Here is an 18,167-nt window from a genome sequence, read left to right as displayed (position 1 = left end):
TTTTATTCTTAAAAAAGAAATAGTATTTTCAAATATTATTTTCAATTTTTTTGTAAGATAGTTTAAAAATAATAATTATATAAATATGTAAAGTGATTAAAAATAAAATACTAAATATAAAAATTATTTTAATTTTTTTTTATAAATATTTTAAATTTAAAATAAATTTTTATTTTATAAAATATCATAAAACAATTTTCAAAAATTATTCTTTGAAACTATTTTTAAAAATTTTTTTTTAGAATAGTTATCAAATAAAACTTAGCTTATTTTTTTATTTCTAAAAATTATTAAAGAAATTAAAAAAAATAGGAAAATTATTTTCTCATTTTTGCTTATCCATAAAAAATAACAAAGAAAATTAGATACAATTAAATCAATTAAAAATTTATATGTTTTTAAATTATTTAATCTTTATGTTAAAGAGTTAAAAGTAAGTGAAATGAATTTAAAGTAAAACAAGGCTTAATACGAGTTTGATTTATTAACAAATATAGTAATTTTTAAAAATAACTGGAGATTCAAGTAATGATGCAATTAATATTATAAATATATGAAAAATAAATAAAAAATTGGTGTCCCATTTTTTCACTAGACAAACATAATTCAAATAAAACAAATTTTAATATATTAGATTTATTAATAAGTCTAATAGTTTTTAAAAAATAATTAAAAATCAAAACAATAAATCTGTTAAATATATATATATATATATATATATATATATATATATATATATATATATATATATATATAAATTGATTCATAATAATTTTATTATTTTTTTTTCTACATAATTACATTTTTATAAATTTTATACACCTTGTATTAAATTTATTAATGAGTTTAAAATTTTTAAAAAGAAATTAAAACTTGAAAAATAAATATAATCACAAAAAAGATAATAGATAAAAATTTGCATGTTATAAATGGTGATTTTATAGTATTTATTACATATGCAATTATATTTTTTGGATTTTCTCCTTAGGTAAATATATTTTAAATTAAATAAGACATGATTAATAATTTAAAATTTTAAAATTGATCAAATTATTTGTATATTTAATAAAAATATTATAAAATACTACGCTTGTAATTGAATATTGAAAGATTAGATGTAAATGGAAATGTTCTTTCATTTAAAAAATTTAAACTTTATTCATTTTTTATTTTAAATACAATACTATTAAAAATTATTATTTTTAAATTATTATTATTAGTTAACAAAAAAAGAAATTAATTATATTTGTACGAAGATACTAATGTCTTTATTTTTTAGTATTTTTTTATATATAAAATACATAATTTATGATTCTTTTTAAATATTACAATTTATGTAAAAATTATTTATTTTTATTTTATTTATAAATAAAACATTAATTTATTTTTAATAAGATTTAAATTAAATTAAATTAATATTATATAAATTAATTTTATAATGTCTTTATAAAATCAGAATAAAAATTATTTAAATATATTTTTTTTTAGAAATAACTTGAGAAACATCTTTATTTTTATAAAATTTTTATTCTTTTAATTTAAAAACAGCTTTTTTTAAATAATGTGTTGCCAAAACAGCCCATACTTATTTTAAAAAGGAATGATATGTAACCTGTTCCGGGCCCCCGCAGCCACTCCCCAAAACATCCGCGCCCTCCCACCGCCGGCGACTACTGAGCAAGCGCCTCTTCCGTCGGAAAATTCACACGGTATTCTCTGATCACTCACTCGCGGCATACCCATATGAATTGCTTGCGCCTCACTCAATTCCCAAAACGATGCCTTTCAACCAGGTTTCCTTCACTGGATCCCAAGCTCAACAACACCAAAACCCCTTTTTCTTCTCCAAATTCAACCTACACAACTCCCAATTCACACACATTCGACACACCCACCATTTCTCAGCTCATCGCAAAACAACACTGGTCCAAGCTCAAAACCATAGTCAAAGAAACAAACCCCAGTTCACTTCTTCAACATCTCTTCAACTCTGAAGCCCAACCAGACCTCATCCTCTGCTATTTCAAATGGACCCAGAAAGAATTTGGGGCTATACACAATGTAGAACAGTTTTGCAGGCTTTTACACTTGTTAGCCAATGCAAAGAATTACAATAAGATCCGGGCTTTGTTGGATTCTTTTGCTAAGAATGCCCATTATTCGAATTCAACAATTTTTCACTCGCTTTCAGTGTTGGGTAGCTGGGGTTGTGCCAATTCGATAATTGTTGATATGTTGGTTTGGGCTTATGTGAAGAACGGGGAGATGGATTTAGCTTTAGAGGGTTTTGATCGGGCGGGGGATTATGGGTTTAGGTTGTCAGCGTTGTCGTGCAATCCAATGTTAGTTTCATTGGTTAAAGAGGGTAGAATTGGGGTTGTGGAGTCTGTGTATAAGGAGATGATTAGGAGGAGGATTGGGGTTAATGTTGTTACTTTTGATGTTGTGATTAATGGGTTGTGTAAGGTTGGGAAGTTTCAGAAGGCTGGGGATGTTGTTGAGGATATGAAGGCTTGGGGGTTTTCACCATCGGTGATAACCTATAATACCATAATTGATGGGTATTGCAAGGCTGGAAAAATGTTCAAAGCAGATGCACTTTTGAAGGAAATGGTGGCAAAGAGGATTCACCCGAATGAGATTACATTTAACATTCTCATTGATGGGTTTTGTAGAGATGAGAATGTCACAGCTGCTAAGAAAGTATTTGAGGAAATGCAAAGGCAGGGTTTGCAACCTAACGTGGTTACATATAATTCTTTAATTAATGGGCTATGCAGCAATGGGAAACTTGATGAGGCTCTTGGTTTGCAGGACAAAATGTCAGGAATGGGTCTGAAGCCGAATGTTGTTACTTATAATGCTCTTATCAATGGATTTTGCAAGAAGAAGATGTTGAAAGAAGCTAGAGAAATGTTGGATGATATTGGGAAACGAGGTTTAGCTCCTAATGTCATAACGTTTAATACTTTGATTGATGCTTATGGTAAGGCTGGGAGAATGGATGATGCATTCTTGCTGCGTAGCATGATGCTGGACACAGGGGTTTGCCCCAATGTTTCAACATACAATTGTTTGATTGTGGGTTTTTGTAGAGAGGGAAATGTAAAAGAAGCAAGGAAGCTTGCAAAAGAAATGGAAGGTAATGGTTTGAAAGCTGATCTTGTAACATATAACATACTGGTTGACGCATTGTGCAAAAAAGGGGAGACAAGAAAAGCGGTTAGACTTTTGGATGAGATGTTTGAGGTGGGTTTGAATCCAAGTCACCTGACATACAATGCTTTGATAGATGGGTATTTTAGGGAAGGGAACTCCACTGCAGCTTTGAATGTGAGGACACTGATGGAGAAAAAGGGGAGGAGGGCAAACATTGTAACATATAATGTGTTGATCAAGGGTTTCTGTAACAAGGGTAAGCTGGAAGAAGCAAATAGGCTTCTTAATGAGATGTTGGAGAAGGGTTTGATCCCAAATAGGACTACCTATGATATACTTAGAGATGAAATGATGGAGAAGGGTTTCATTCCAGACATAGACGGACATCTTTATAATGTTTCTATCAGCTCTTAACCCCTAAAAAGGAGAAACTGGAACTACTCTATATTTTGTTCATCATCCGAGGCACACATGTTCAAATGTTGAACAATGTCGACATATGTGACAAATTATTGCTGTTTGGAATGGAATCTGATGCACTTAGATTTTCTTGGTTCTTGCTGCTCAAGATACTGCATGCATTGATGTTTCAAGTTCTCTCAAAGAAGGATACGCCACAGTTTGAAAGTCTTTGGAGTTCATCATTTCATTTGATTGAGGTGCATATTCTAACTTCTAGCCAAAAAATCCATGTGACAGATAACATGACAAGGAAATTCTAAATAGCTACCTTGTAATAATGAAACTTCCTAGTTGCCTCTGTTCTCCACTAACTTTAAGTGGTATTAAGGTGAAATCATATAAGTTAACTCTTATCTTTGAGAGAGTGGTAGGACACAACTGAGAAAAGAAAGACTGGGTTCATGAGTATTGATTTTATCTAAAATTAGTTGATTCTCTAGCTTTTGTGGATATGATGTGAATTGATTATGCAAAATAATATGCATTTCTTCTTTGATTAGGCTACACTTTTCATCACTGTTCTGTATTTATATATGTTATGGTTTCCTGACAATATTTTATGGTAAGGAAATATTTTATGGTTTCCTCGTGGAAAGGTGATGATGCCCTATAGATTTTTCTAGTTAACAAATACCTGATCATCTTCATATTTTGTGTTGCTATTTGTGGGAGTTCTTTGTTGTTTTAATCTCATTTTGCACTTTGATATATCATTAAGTCAGCAAAGTAGCATACAAACAAAAAATGATGGAACCTTTTTACCTTGCATTCACTATTATTATATTTCATAAAAGCTTCAATTTTCCAGGTGTTGCTAATTGGGTATCATCACTCTGATATTGGATGACCAAAAACAAAAAAGATTGTGTCAGATGGGATGGCTTCAGCTGATTAATGCATTTTACTACAGTCAAGGAACCATCCAGAATAGGGGGGTCGCTTCTTCAAATTCAAACAAATGTCATGAACTCCAATGGCCTGTTGGTTTATTACGGGTAGGCATGAAGAGGATTTGCTTTTTAGGGCCTTTTTTATTTTTCTGAATTTTGTGATTTTGCTCCAAGATGATGTATACTTGTTTGGCACAGATGTTGTCAAATGAGTGCTACTTGCTGTATGATAGCAAGTAATTTAAGATATCTCCCATGTCCACTGATCTGGATTAGCCTATTATTTAATGGATGGGATATCTCTGGATGACCTTATCAACAAAAATGTAAGGAAAAGAAATATAAGATTCATTATTTTTCTTTCTTGAATGATTTAAAGAGTCATGAACAAATTCTAGACATGAACAAAGTCCTATTATTATAGGGTTTTATCGGAGATTGACAGTAAATTGGTAATCTTACTAAATGGAGGCTGGAGTTTGGAGAGGAATCCATTGCCCCATGATAGCTCATCCATGAAAATCACTGATGAAAGCCATCAGGGGGTTTAATTTTGGGGCAAAAGATTCAGCTCTTCAGACTAGTCGATGCTTGGAAACCTTTAGTTGCTTTGATGCTTCCACTTCTATAAGTTTTAAGTGCAGAACACAAAGTTACCGTGCTCATATGATTAACCTTATAGGTTTAATCGGTTTTTTTACTGTATTTCTTGACTGTACTTACCTAACCTGAATTAGTGAGGTATCAATAATGTTAATCATTCTCAAATACACAAAATGTTGTAATTCTCTTTAACTTCCTAAATATCTACCTTGTAACAATGAAACTTCCTGGTTGCTTCTTTCTCCACTAATTTTAAGTATTAGTAAGGTGAAATCATATACATCAACTCTTTTCTGAGAGAGTGGTAGGACACAACAGACAAAAGAAAGACTGGATTTGATGAATATTGATTTTATCTGAAATTTGTCGATTCTCCAGCTTTTGTAGATATGATGTGAGTTGATTATGCAAAATGATATGTATTTCTTCTTTGATTAGGGCTACACTTTTCCTCATTGTTCCCATTTTTCTTTTTCTTTTTTATGGTTTCCTTTTGGAGAGGTGAGGTGATGATGCATGGTATTTATGGGAGTTCTTTGTTGTTTTAATCTCATTTTGCACTTTGATATATCATTAAGTCAGCAAAGTATCATATCAAACACAAAATGGTGGAACCTTTTTACCCAGCACTCACTATTATTATCTTTCATAAAAGCTTCAATTTTCCAGGTGTTGCCTTTTGAGGGCCTTTCTATTTTTCTGAATTTTGTGGTTTTGCTCCAAATTGATGTATACTTGGTTGGCACATATGTTTTCAAATGAGTGCTACTTGCTGTATGATAGCAAGTAATTTAAGATATCTCCCATGTCCACTGAACTGGATTAGCCTATTATTTAATGGATGAGATATCTCTGGTTGACCTTATCAACAAAAATATCTGAACAAATCAGTGATGAAAGCCATCAGTGGGTTTAATTTTGGTGCAAAAGTTTTATCTCTTCAGATCAATGGGATGCAAGGAAACCTCTAGTTGCTTTGATGCTTCCACTTCTGTAAGTTTTAAGCCCAGAGCCCAATGCTACTATGCTCATATGGTTAACCTTATAGGTTTAGTCGGTTTTTTGAGTGCATTTCGTGATTTTGCTTACCTAACCTGAATTAGCAGGGTGTCAATAGAGTGTTAATCATTCTCAAATACAGAAGATAACATAATTCTCTATCATTTTCAATGAATTCATATGATAGCTTGCAATTACTATTATTCTCCCCCATTTAACAAGAATTGCCTTTCCCTTGCTCAAAATTTTCTGCTACCATCAGCTAGCTTCTCCATGTTCACAAATATTGTTCTGATCACTTCCCAGATTTGACACCATGATGGGCAACCTGCTCAAACATTCTTGTTAGTTTGAATTAGCCTGCGTGTGTTGAATTGTAAAATGGAAATCTTTTGGCATATTGCAGGATGTGTTGAATTACAATCAAACACTGCAAAAAGTCATGTAGCTGAAAATGATGATGAGGAATGCTACTTGTACCAGAACATGCCCAGGTTCATTTTAAGACGGACAAGCCAACAAAGCTGCAAATCAGAGTTTCAAAATGCAGTATGCGAATACTTCTAACCCCGGGTTTGGACTTTTTCTTCTTCCTGTGATGAAATGCAGGCCTATTCTGCAGTTCAGAGACAAGAACAAGCTTCTTTCCCTTTCTTCCATTGTTAAGACTTGAAGTGCAGGCTCATCATCCGAACTGTTAATAAAACTCTTCCAAAATGGATGATTGACTTATTCTGTGAAAAACCATGGTTTACCTTTGTCAATAAAACTAATGATTGGTTCGAAGAATGTCCCGAGACTCAGTGATTCTAAATGATACAACAATACAGCTAAAGATTGATGTTAGATAAATGAAATTCCATAATATAAGATCATAAATTGGTTTTGTAATCAAAATTGAATGTGACAATTGTTTCTTATAAGTGTCGAAAACTTTTTCTTCGTAGTTAAGATGAAATATCTGTTATAATTTTATCATAATAATTTATTTATTTTTATTTCTATAAATTTCAAATTTATTTTGGAATATTGATGACATATCGATTATTACATTATATTATATTAAGGGTGTCATTAATTTTAATGAAAAGCATTAAATAAAATTCCATTAATAGAGAGAATCATACCCTAAATATCACCTTCCATCTCATTTGGAAATTCCAGATTTTATACCATAAGGGGCCCAAAACGACACCGTTTTGACTCTGAAATGGTCATAGGAAAATAGCTGTCGTGGGTTGGCCATTAGGTAAGATCCACTTTCCCAGCGGAATCTTCTTTGAAGGTACCAATTGCGATGTGAAAATTTGCTTTCCTTGGCCTATAAAAACCCCCGTTTTCTCCTCAAAACCCTTCTCGTCTCCATCTATTTCATCACTGTTTCCTCCTTTTTCTTTGGTGGCTTTTCTCTTCTGGGTAAGTTTTTCTTTCTTTCTTTTTTAATTATTTTAATTATTATTATTTTTTTGTTTTTGTTTTCTTTTTTCTTTTTTCTTTTTTTGTTTTTGTTTTTGTTTTCTCCGTTCTTTTTTTTTTTTGATATGTTTTGATTCTTTGTTTTCTGGGGAAGTGTCTGGTTTCCCAGGATTAGATTTGTTGGGTTGGTGGATCATTGTGTTTTTATGATTTTTCCTGGTGAGATTTGACCCTTTGGTATATGTTTTGCAGGTAAATCCTTTCCCTGAAAAACCCCCATTTCCCAGGTTTGATTTTGGATCAAAACCCATTTTCCATGCTTAGATTTTGGTGATCAATTGAAAGTTGTGGTGATGAACTGATAGTCTTCATGTTTCTGAATACCCCTTTGTGAAGAATCAAAAACCAGTCTTTATGAGTTATCCAACCCTCTTGCATATCTGTTTCCTTCAATCTTTCTCTGTTGTGCTTCTGTACTGGTTTTATGTAACCCCATAAATCCCCATTCTGCTTCATTTGAATTTCAATTCCTTGCTATAAAATTTATATAGTTGTAAATATTTTCTTTGTAAGCATCCAATTGTGAAGATTCAATAAATCTTCCCTTAACAATTTTTGAGGGAAAGAGGAATAAAAAAATGGGTGGCCCAAGGCAAACTATTAGCTCTGCATCTGAAGAAGATCCTCAGTATGCGATGATGGATGAGAAGAAAAGGAGAAGGATGCTGTCGAATCGGGAATCGGCCAGGCGATCTAGAATGAAGAAGCAGAAGCTTTCAGAGGATTTGATCAGTGAAGTGAGCAGACTGCAGAATTTGAACAAGGAGATAAAGCAAACAATTGATGCCACTACTCAAGGATATCAAAACTTTGTGTCTGAGAATAATGTTTTGGTGGCTCAAAAGATGGAGCTGGTGGATCGGCTGAATTCTCTGAATTTTATACTTCAAAATGTGCAAGATGTTTATGGTGTGCCCCTGGACATTCCTGAGATCCCAGATCCTTTGCTGAAACCATGGAGCCTTCCTTGCCCATTGCAACTTATCCCAGCTTCTTCAGACATGTTGCAGTTCTGAATGAACCCGAAAACAAGCATTCAGTACTGGGTCATTTTGGCAGCTTTGATCTCATCTTAGATCGGTTTGTGTCTTGTTCAACTGTCATTTATTTTCACATGTCCTTTTAGATGTTAGTATGCTAGTTCCAAATCTTGATAATGGAGTTTGTAAACTTATGGGTTCCAATCGTTGTGATGATATCGGATTTTGATCACCATTGGTGACTCTGGTTATGGTATGAATTGTAAACTTTTGGGGTCTTAATCACTTTGTGATAATATCAGACTGTGGCCACCATTGATGACTGTGATTATGGTATGAATTGTTAACTTTTGGGGTCTAAGCACTTGTGATAATATCTGATTTTGCTCACCATTGATGACTATGGTTATGGTACTGTAGATACATTCCAAATTGTTCCACAACAAATTCAATCCAATCAAGCCAAGAACTTAGAAAAGTTATTTGTAGTGATGTAATCACCAAAGACTTGGATTAGTTAGGTAGAAAACGTGGCACATAACAATAGAGTAAGGGAACATTTCTTTGTCCAACTCTAATCAAATTAGAGAGTTTTTGTATACTGGAACTCTGATTACGAAGGATGTTTGTTCACTTCCCCTATTTTCTCTTCTACCTTATCGTCAATAGAATGTTTTTTGTTGCCTAGAGGTATGAATTGTAGTAAGCTTTTGGGGGTCTAATGATTTGTAATAATTTCTGATTTCGGTTACCATTGATGACTGATTATGGTATGAATTGCAAACTTTTGGGTTCTAATCATTTGTGATAATACTGGTTTTTGGTTACCGTTGATGAGTGTGATTATGGTATGGATGTGTTGGTTGGAATGTCTACATTCTTTTGTGAAAAGCTTGTTTGTAATTCTCAGACACATGACTGCAAGTTGGGATTAAGACCATGCCATTTTCATATATTCTAGAACATTATTCCTCATTGATCTAGGAAATCTTCTTTTCCTTCTATACCTTCATTTGTATAAGAGTTTTGCTCATGGTTTCAATTACCCTTTTCTTTCTATGGCCTTGAATCAAGTGAGCTAGTCTATGAGTAAATAGGGAGTCCTTTGAATGGAAAACAATGGGTTTTGCCTATTGGGTGAGGGTGCTAAGCACCCAATTTGATTACCTGCCTTGTTTGACAATTTCATCACTACATCCAAGGCTTTTTTGTAAATATATTGATAAGATAGCTTGGTACTCAAACTCTATCAATGATTGTGATCCTCATTGTGTACATAATTTGTGGTAGGATCCATCAAAGAAATTGGATGGGTATAGAGCATATAAAAAAAGAGTTTCCATTTCTATCGATCATAAAATCAAAAATGAAAAATGCTTAACAGTTTGATTCAACAACAATTTAAAAAAAATATTTTTTGAAATTTGTTTTTGAAAACACTTCCCAAAAAGATAAGCTTTTCATTGTGGAATGAGCTCAAAATTCTAAACTTGAGTGGAAATTTACTAGTTGGTAATGTGGATCTTTTCATTGTTGACCTTGAGTCTTCACTTGGCTCCACAACCATTAAAGTTGGGTTTGGTGTATGAGAACGGACGAATTAGAATACTATTTGGAAGTAATGAATTAAAATCTTGATAAGAATGGATTTTACTTCTCATGCTGAGGAGTTCTAATTCCTATTATCATTTTTAACGAATAATCCAAAACCGGTGATAAATGATAAATCGAACGGATTTTTTATTTTTATTCTTTATTTTAGCATTCCAAACGTATCACATGTCAAGCTTGTAATGGTCATGGTCTTGAGCTTATGATAGTTGTGTTGGATTCGAATCTCTTTGCAGAAGACATATAGGTTACACAATAAAAATTTTCTACCCTAACATGTGGCTAACCTAGTATGCTTTTGTAATAAAATAATTGAGAAGAATGAGATCATTACTTAGGTTTGAGCAAACCTAAATTCTTCGTTTCTTGTTTTTGGTGTAGAAAGAATTATAACTCTAATACCCACAATCTTTCAATTGATCCTATTTTCGTATGTCATTGAGTGGGTGACGATGCTTTACGAGATTTGAGTTAGACTTGCTCTTGGAATTGAGAGGAAACTCTTTGGTTTTTGTTTCTAATTTTTTCAAGAGGTGAAAAATGAGAAGAATGACTTCCTTTGATCTTTCCATGCTCCCTTATATACTAATAGGATAAAAGACCAAAATGCCTTTCCTTATTAGAAAACAAATCCAATCTCCAAATTAAGTCCCATAGAGTCACGATTTTTGTGCATAAAAAATACATCTATGAAGGTAGCTCGATTGGGGACCAATGGAACATTTGATTGTGGCTTTCATGAAACTAATGTGGCATAATTTCATAGTCAATCAATTGCTCCACTAAAGTTGATTGGTTGCATTCCATTAATAAGTTCTAACTACATGAAGCTAATACTTGTCCCACAACCTACTAGCCCTTATATTTGTTCCCATGAGCTGATATCCATAATTTAATTGGTAGGTGCTATCCGCAAATAAGTTACATCTATACTTTCGAGTTACAAATTTACCTTTGTAATGATCAATTGATTTTATTATGTCCTAAAAGGATAAAACATCAATTTCGATAATCAAATGAAATTACCTTAGCCAAGGATTTACCTTAATCATGCACCTTAGAATTATTGGAAGGGAATATATTGTCCCTAATGAGATATCATGGTGACCATTTTGAGATTACATAAACTGCATGCTAAATTAAGAACCACTTAAGATCATGAAAATATATAACTTCTAGTTGTCTCACTCATACATGATTCAAAGTGATTATTAACTCGGACATTAGCTCGAGTGCCCTGTAAGGTTAAGAACACTTATAAGATTGTAATTATGAGAACACATGTTACTTAAATAGAAATAGACATGTTATTCGTAAGTTTAGTTCAATGTGTAAGCATACACACTAACATACTACCTATAATCAAGACAAGTCATCCCACCTGTGTAAGAGGTAGCAAACCACAACACTATTGAACTATCCAAGTTCATGAACAATTGTGAACAATAGTATCAATCTACAAGGAATCCAGAATCGTGTGCTCTATATATCCACTTACATCTAAACTGTGTACAATGTGAATTGATTGGATTAAGCATCCATCAAACTAATAAAGAAAGAAACTATTAATGCACACAATACCAATGAATGATCCGATTCGGCAGTTCGATCTATGATTTATCATTCATGGACGTTGATAAGATCCTTCCATTTAGCAGCAGGAATCATTCGTTACATTACAAATGTTGCAACATGTCTCACTATAAAGGACTTAAAACCTAACCAATTGTAGTTTTTAACAAAGATTTTTTAGGTTTATATTTTATGTAAAATGTAAGTTCTTTTACAAAATTATATTTATGATTTTATTGAAAGGAGGTTATAGGGTCTTATTTCAATACTGTGATTTGTTAACAGCTAATACAATTGATGCTCTTTTATCTTATGTTTAGTTCTTGAAAAGGGGAAAAAGTTAAAAGGAAAAATAGAAATATAATAAATAAAAAAAGATTTAAAGTTAATAAATTATTTATTACATATTTATTAAATTATATTGAATAAACAATTTAAAAACATACAAGTTTTTAACTAATTTTAATTACATTGAATATTTTTTGTAGTGAATCATGCATTAGAAATTTGTTCTACTAAGGGTTTTTTCTTTTGTCAATATTTACCTAACCCAAATATAGCATTAATGTTTAGAAATAGCTTCTAATAAAAAAAAAATTATGCTAAATAGGAACTTGAAATCTTGAAATCATTCTATTTAGATGTAAATTTTAACAAGATTTATTTACACTTCAAAAAAAAAGGGGACTTATTCTTATTTTTTAATAAAATTATTTTTAATATAAAATATTACAACATTAAATTAATACCTATCAAATTCCTCATTTTTATCATTTAAATTATGTTATAAAAACTAACTAAATGAATAAGGGCATGAATAATATGATGATACAAATAAAAAAAATTCAGGTACAAAACATGAGACTTCTTCGAAGTGTACATATAACACCATCTCAATAATGTTATGTGTTAGTTTTTGGATATGTAGCCAAAAAAGTATATTTGACTATATATAATTATATATGGTTATTAAGACCGAGAACTGTTTTCAAGAATAATTTTATATTTTTTAAAACAAAAAAATTGGAAAACACGTTTAACAACTAGAAACTGTTTTCTGTTTTTTGTTATCAGAAAATAGAAAATATTCAAATAACATTTTTTAATTGTTTTCAATTGTCTTCACTTTTTTTAGAGCTATTTAAAAATAATAATTATACAAACATATATAATGATTAAATATAAAACTAAGGATATAAAAATTATTTTAAAAACATATTTAAAAATATTAAAAACAGGTTAAAAATATTTTAGGTTCTCAAATATACTTTTATTTTATAAAACATCATAAAAAAATTTTAAAAAACTATTTTTTAGAACCATTTTAAAAAACAATTATCAAAAAAGGACTAAATCTTTCATCAAAAAAAGAAAAGAAGAGGCAAATGACTTCCACTAACTTATAGCCTAAATGTATCTTTAGGACTTAAAACGCTGCGTTTCAATAAACGGAGAATGCATGGGAAGAAAAATGGAAAATTTGTCCCTCTGGTTGATTTCGAATCCGGAAGTCTTCCCCTCTTTTAACGTCCTTCTTTGATCTTTCCACACTCGGATTTTTATTTTTATTTTTTCCTCTTACGGTTTAAGCAAACTAGGGTTAGGGTTTTGGTTTTGGAGAAGCCATGAATTTGCCAAGGAAGAGGGTTCAACTTCTAATCTTCGTCGTCGGCATCGTCGCTCTCAGCATCACTGGTACGTCATCACGTCTTCACGTATCTATTTCTGTCCAATTCTTCGAATTTTGATTCTTTTGATCGTTTTTTCATAGCATAGAAGTCGATTCAGGTCTCTTGGATATTTTGGAAGTGTGGATCAGATGCGGTGTTGTGGATTGTGTTGAAATCGGTTCAAATTTTTGTGGAGAGTGTGTTATGAAGAAATGGCCATGGCCGTGAGTTAAGGAAATTGGATTTGAGAGCTCGATCTTGTGGAATTAGTGATTTTAACTTGTTCATTGATCGTTTCAATTGCCAAATTCAAACTATAGATACATAGTTGCTTAATTACTTGGGTTCTGTTTGGTTGCGGAAATAGAAATGATTGTCTCAGAGTCGTTTTTACTTTTGAAATAAAAATAACGGAGATGTTCATGTTTGAATTAATTCAATTTTTGAGGTTCTGGCATTTATGCAAATGCAAAAAGAACATTTCTAACGTTTGTATAAATGACTAGTTTTGAGGAAATGTTCTGGAAACTAGATTTCAAACCAATTATATTTTCTCTGTTATTTTGGTTTTCTCTGTTTTGAAAAACAGAAAACAATTCACATTTTTGGTAGCAAACAGACTATTGTTTTTAGATGAAGGTGAATTATGCTACTCTTACATTTTAGTGATGCTAACTGGTATGGTAGCAATCTGGAGACTGCATATCAACCCAAAATACGCGCCCTTAAAATTTTTTATGTATGATGCTGTCATTTTATTCCTGGACCTGGATATAAGAATCATAAGCAATTCAGATGTTTTTTTTTGAATTCTATGTGGCATAACATGCACTTTAATCTAATTATTTTTCAGATGTTGGTGGTTTATGGAATTTTTTTTTGATAGGCAAACAAAGAAAATCTAATAAATGAGCACCAAAGAAAGGAGCCACACCCTATGTATACAAAAAGTATACACAAAACAAACAAAGAAAAACGACAGGAGCCAGAAAAACAACCGAAAAACCACAGCTACCCACAACTAAGACTGTCTAGGATATCAAGCATTGATAAAATTCCCAAATCTAGTGAGACATTTGTCCATTCCAAGAAGGCTCTAATGGTGGTTTACGGAACTTTTGTCAAACTTGTTTCAGGATGCTAGGATTAGTGATTCAATGCTAAAATCAAATTGTGTTATATAATGGTTCTTAGTTCTCTTTCCACTCCCCTTCTCCTTGTGTGAGGATGTTGAGTTCAATTAAAACAGGCCTACAATCATCTAAGAAAGCCTAATATAGTTCCTCTATCTAACTTAAATATCCATTTCTAGGGCTATTATTTCCACTGAATTCAGCTGAATCTCATAAGAAATGAGCACTGGTGATTGATTTACAGAGGATAATGAATTTCTTTTTTTGAGCCTAATTTGTGAATTGAAATTTTCAATTCACAAATTACTGTTGTTGATTTCATTGAGGGATTGGGTCAAGTTAGGTTTGTCTTTTGCTGGCTCTTGCTCCCTTTGTATACTTATGGTGAACTGGGGTTTCAGTTTTTATCACGATTAATCAAATTTTCTGCTGCGTATAGAAAAAATAAATAATATTGACTGAATGTATTTCCATTAGTCCATTAAAAAAAAACAGTGTGTTTTTTTTATTGCATTTCCAAATAACTTGAGTTTGATTTGTCATTTCTAGGGATATTTTTTCTTGCTTAGTTCTCCCCCTTTTTAGTTTTTAAATTGTACTCCTTTGGAGATGTGCTCAATCTAAAACAACCTTTCTTTTTGTTATCTTGGTTCCTTTTATTGATAATTTAAAATGGCCCTATTTAATTTTCTATCATTTCTCCATCCATTTTTATTTTTATTTATTTATTATTATGTTCCAATTTATGATTTTCTTTTGAGTATGTGTATTTAGACGATTTTGTAGAGTACCATGATTCTTGATTTGATCTTGAAACTCCTATGTCAAGATTTTACCAATTTATCACTCTTTAGTCACATAGCCTTGTCAGAATATGATTATACTGCATGTAAATACTTTGAGGATGTTTGTCCCAACAACCAGTGTTTCAAAAATGTTGGACTATTATATTATCAAATAATATTTTGTGAGTGGAGATTTTCAATGTTTGATGTAATTTAATCTTCTTTTTTTCTTCTGCCTCACTTATCTTGATAAAATGAAAAAAAGAAAGTAAACAAAAAGGGCAACAACTTGGAAGAGTATATAGCTTTGGGTAAATGACAGTTCGTACAAGTAACACACATTTGCACTCCCTCACTTGCTTACACCACTTCTAGCTGTCCACAGAGCTTAACAGAGTTCCCCACAGGTGCCATGAATGGGTGTAAATTTGAAGCCATGCTGTCATCTAGAACAAATGCGTACTTTCTGTGTGACCTGTGCTCCCAGGGTTTAGAAATCATAAGCATTATATTCTATGACTAGTGCTTCTTAGTTGACCCATAAGACATGCTAGTCTATTGTTTTATTATTTTCTGTAGCCATTTTCTCTTTCATTTCATTGGATTATGGTGATAATGTGAAACTTATTCACAGTTTTAGCTCCAACTCCATTAGAAACCTTCTCTTCAATGTTTCCTTCTCTTCCTTACGTATCAAAAATTCACATTCGTGGCATCTTGTCCCGTTCCTTCAAATTTGGCATCAGCTACCTACATTTATGTACTTGCAGTGGTTGCATTCCATTCCATGAAGTCTATTTGACTGTCTGAAATGAAATCCCTTTGAATATTGTGTTTCTGTATGAATTTGTGGAACACTAAACTTCAAATGGAGTGTTGTACCATTTTACTTTACCAAAAGTGTAGTTCATACTTGAGTTGATATAAAACCTAAAGCCAATTCTTAAGGATTTATTAAAGAGCATCACCAAGATGCATGCTCAAATCTATTTTAACTTTTTTTTAGTGATTTTGTATTACTATAGAACATCTTTATTTATTTCTGATTTGCCTTTAGATTTGAATAGTTAGCATAGAAAGGATGTGCATAGGGAAATATGTGTCCTACAAAGGAACTTGCAAAAATATTTAAAACCTTGTACTTTTACTGCTATTATTGAAACATAAAAGAGAGTTTTTTCATGGCCTTTATTGGAGGTGCTCTCTCTCTCTCTCTCTCTCAAATATCCTCTTTGGTTTCTTTTCCCGTCATAAAAGATATTCTCTGACTTATCTTCTGCTCTTTAAAGCTGAAAAATGCCGCCAGCTGCTTGGAGAAGATGGTTCATCCCAGAGTGGGAAGTTTACTTTGTTAAACTGCTTTGACATGAGCTCTGGAACCCTAGCATGCACTGTGAAGGAGGGTGTGAAGCTCTATTTCTACAACATCAGAGCTGTGCATGTTGAAAAAGCACGGCATCATGCAATTGAGGGAGCACTTTCTGATGCATTAACACAAGGACTGAATGCTAAAGATGCAGCTAAACACGCACAGAAAGAAGGAGCAAAAGCAGCGAAGTTGGCAACCCGACAAGCCAAACGTATCATAGGCCCCATTATTTCTTCCGGATGGGACTTTTTTGAAGCTATTTACTATGGTGGTACCTTGACAGAAGGGTTCCTCAGAGGCACTGGAACCTTGTTTGGTGCCTATACTGGTGGATTCCTTGGTGAACAAAGGCTTGGGAGGTTCGGCTATCTTGTGGGAAGCCATTTGGGCAGCTGGGTGGGAGGTAGGATAGGACTGATGATATATGACGTGGCCAATGGAGTCCAGTTCTTGCTTCAATCTGTCCAACCAGAAGAAACTCCCATGGACATGAGCTCTGAAGTTCCCGAAGATCCCGGTTCTTATGAGTCTCCTGCCTATGAAAGCTCTGAAGCACAAGAAGATTCGGGTATTTGGTGATATACTTTGGTCTCATTACAATTCTTTTCACTTAAAATGATGCATTATGTTGTTGAATGGAGTATGTGATATCTTTCAGCTGCATTTCAGTAACATTGAAATCTGTATATGAGTGTATCCTATTTTTCTCAGACAACTACGTTCATTTTTAGTTGTAGACCATAAATAGAATGAAACAGTTGTTGATATCTCTTAAAATGTTACTGTACCTTAGCTGTTACCCTGGACATTATAGAAGTGTTTGTCTATTTGCTTATTTGATTGGATGGCAGTATTATCTTCTTCTCATCCTTCTTCTCCATGAAGTATATTATTAGATCATGATGATGAATCAGTTGTTGAGATCTGGTTTGGAAAATGGTTTCCTCACTGATTTTTTGCATTAGGCATTTGGAATGTCTTCATGTTTGATAAGATGAAAGAAGAAAATAATGATTGGGAATTTGGGATTAGGGTTCCTGAAAGTGATTTCTCTGTGTTTACTGTTTCCTTGGTTCTCAAAATAATCTTGATTTTGTTCACAAAATCAAATTCTTAATAAGTTATTTTTGATTGAAAATTCGTCATATCATAATAATAAATTAATAATCACTTCTACTTCTTCTATAAATAAATACAGAAGTTAAAACACTATCCCAAAGAGCAGTGATATATAACCCTTGGGGCCTGGCAATGCAGTTTGACATTCAAACATGTTGCTGGCCCAAGTTTCGATTCTAGGCACATGGATCTGGGTTTATGTTTGCCTATTTATGGGCTTTTATGGCTAACCTTAAATGGGTGTCACTTCTCAAGAGAAGGAAGAGACCAATATGTAAAGGCAGCAGAAACCAAGGTCAAAGTCATAGTTTAAAGCCACATTTCTAATATATGATAGTG

At 32.4% G+C, this 18,167-nt stretch overlaps 3 protein-coding genes across 3 annotated transcripts; all 3 read left to right on the top strand.

Moving 5' to 3' along the window:
• Positions 1 to 1,625: 1,625 nt before the first annotated feature.
• On the top strand, positions 1,626 to 8,087 carry LOC100259627 (pentatricopeptide repeat-containing protein At1g09820). Its single transcript, XM_002277906.5, has 4 exons — positions 1,626 to 3,818; positions 4,430 to 4,616; positions 6,520 to 6,686; positions 7,782 to 8,087. The coding sequence occupies exon 1, from the start codon at positions 1,744 to 1,746 to the stop codon at positions 3,571 to 3,573; it is 1,830 nt and encodes a 609-aa protein (XP_002277942.2). The 5' UTR covers positions 1,626 to 1,743; the 3' UTR covers positions 3,574 to 3,818; positions 4,430 to 4,616; positions 6,520 to 6,686; positions 7,782 to 8,087.
• An 80-nt stretch (positions 8,088 to 8,167) lies between these two features.
• LOC100244279 (bZIP transcription factor 53) lies at positions 8,168 to 8,605 on the top strand. The gene has a single exon (XM_059742457.1). The coding sequence runs from the start codon at positions 8,168 to 8,170 to the stop codon at positions 8,603 to 8,605; it is 438 nt and encodes a 145-aa protein (XP_059598440.1).
• A 4,555-nt stretch (positions 8,606 to 13,160) lies between these two features.
• LOC100249443 (uncharacterized) lies at positions 13,161 to 17,544 on the top strand. Its single transcript, XM_002282144.4, has 2 exons — positions 13,161 to 13,447; positions 16,630 to 17,544. The coding sequence occupies exons 1-2, from the start codon at positions 13,378 to 13,380 to the stop codon at positions 17,286 to 17,288; spliced, it is 729 nt and encodes a 242-aa protein (XP_002282180.1). The 5' UTR covers positions 13,161 to 13,377; the 3' UTR covers positions 17,289 to 17,544.
• Positions 17,545 to 18,167: the final 623 nt, after the last annotated feature.

The sequence above is a fragment of the Vitis vinifera genome, chromosome 14 (assembly GCF_030704535.1).
Source record: "Vitis vinifera cultivar Pinot Noir 40024 chromosome 14, ASM3070453v1".
Classification (NCBI taxonomy): domain Eukaryota; kingdom Viridiplantae; phylum Streptophyta; class Magnoliopsida; order Vitales; family Vitaceae; genus Vitis; species Vitis vinifera.
Note: the sequence above shows the minus strand (reverse complement) of the source record. Positions and strands in the feature narration are given on the sequence as shown.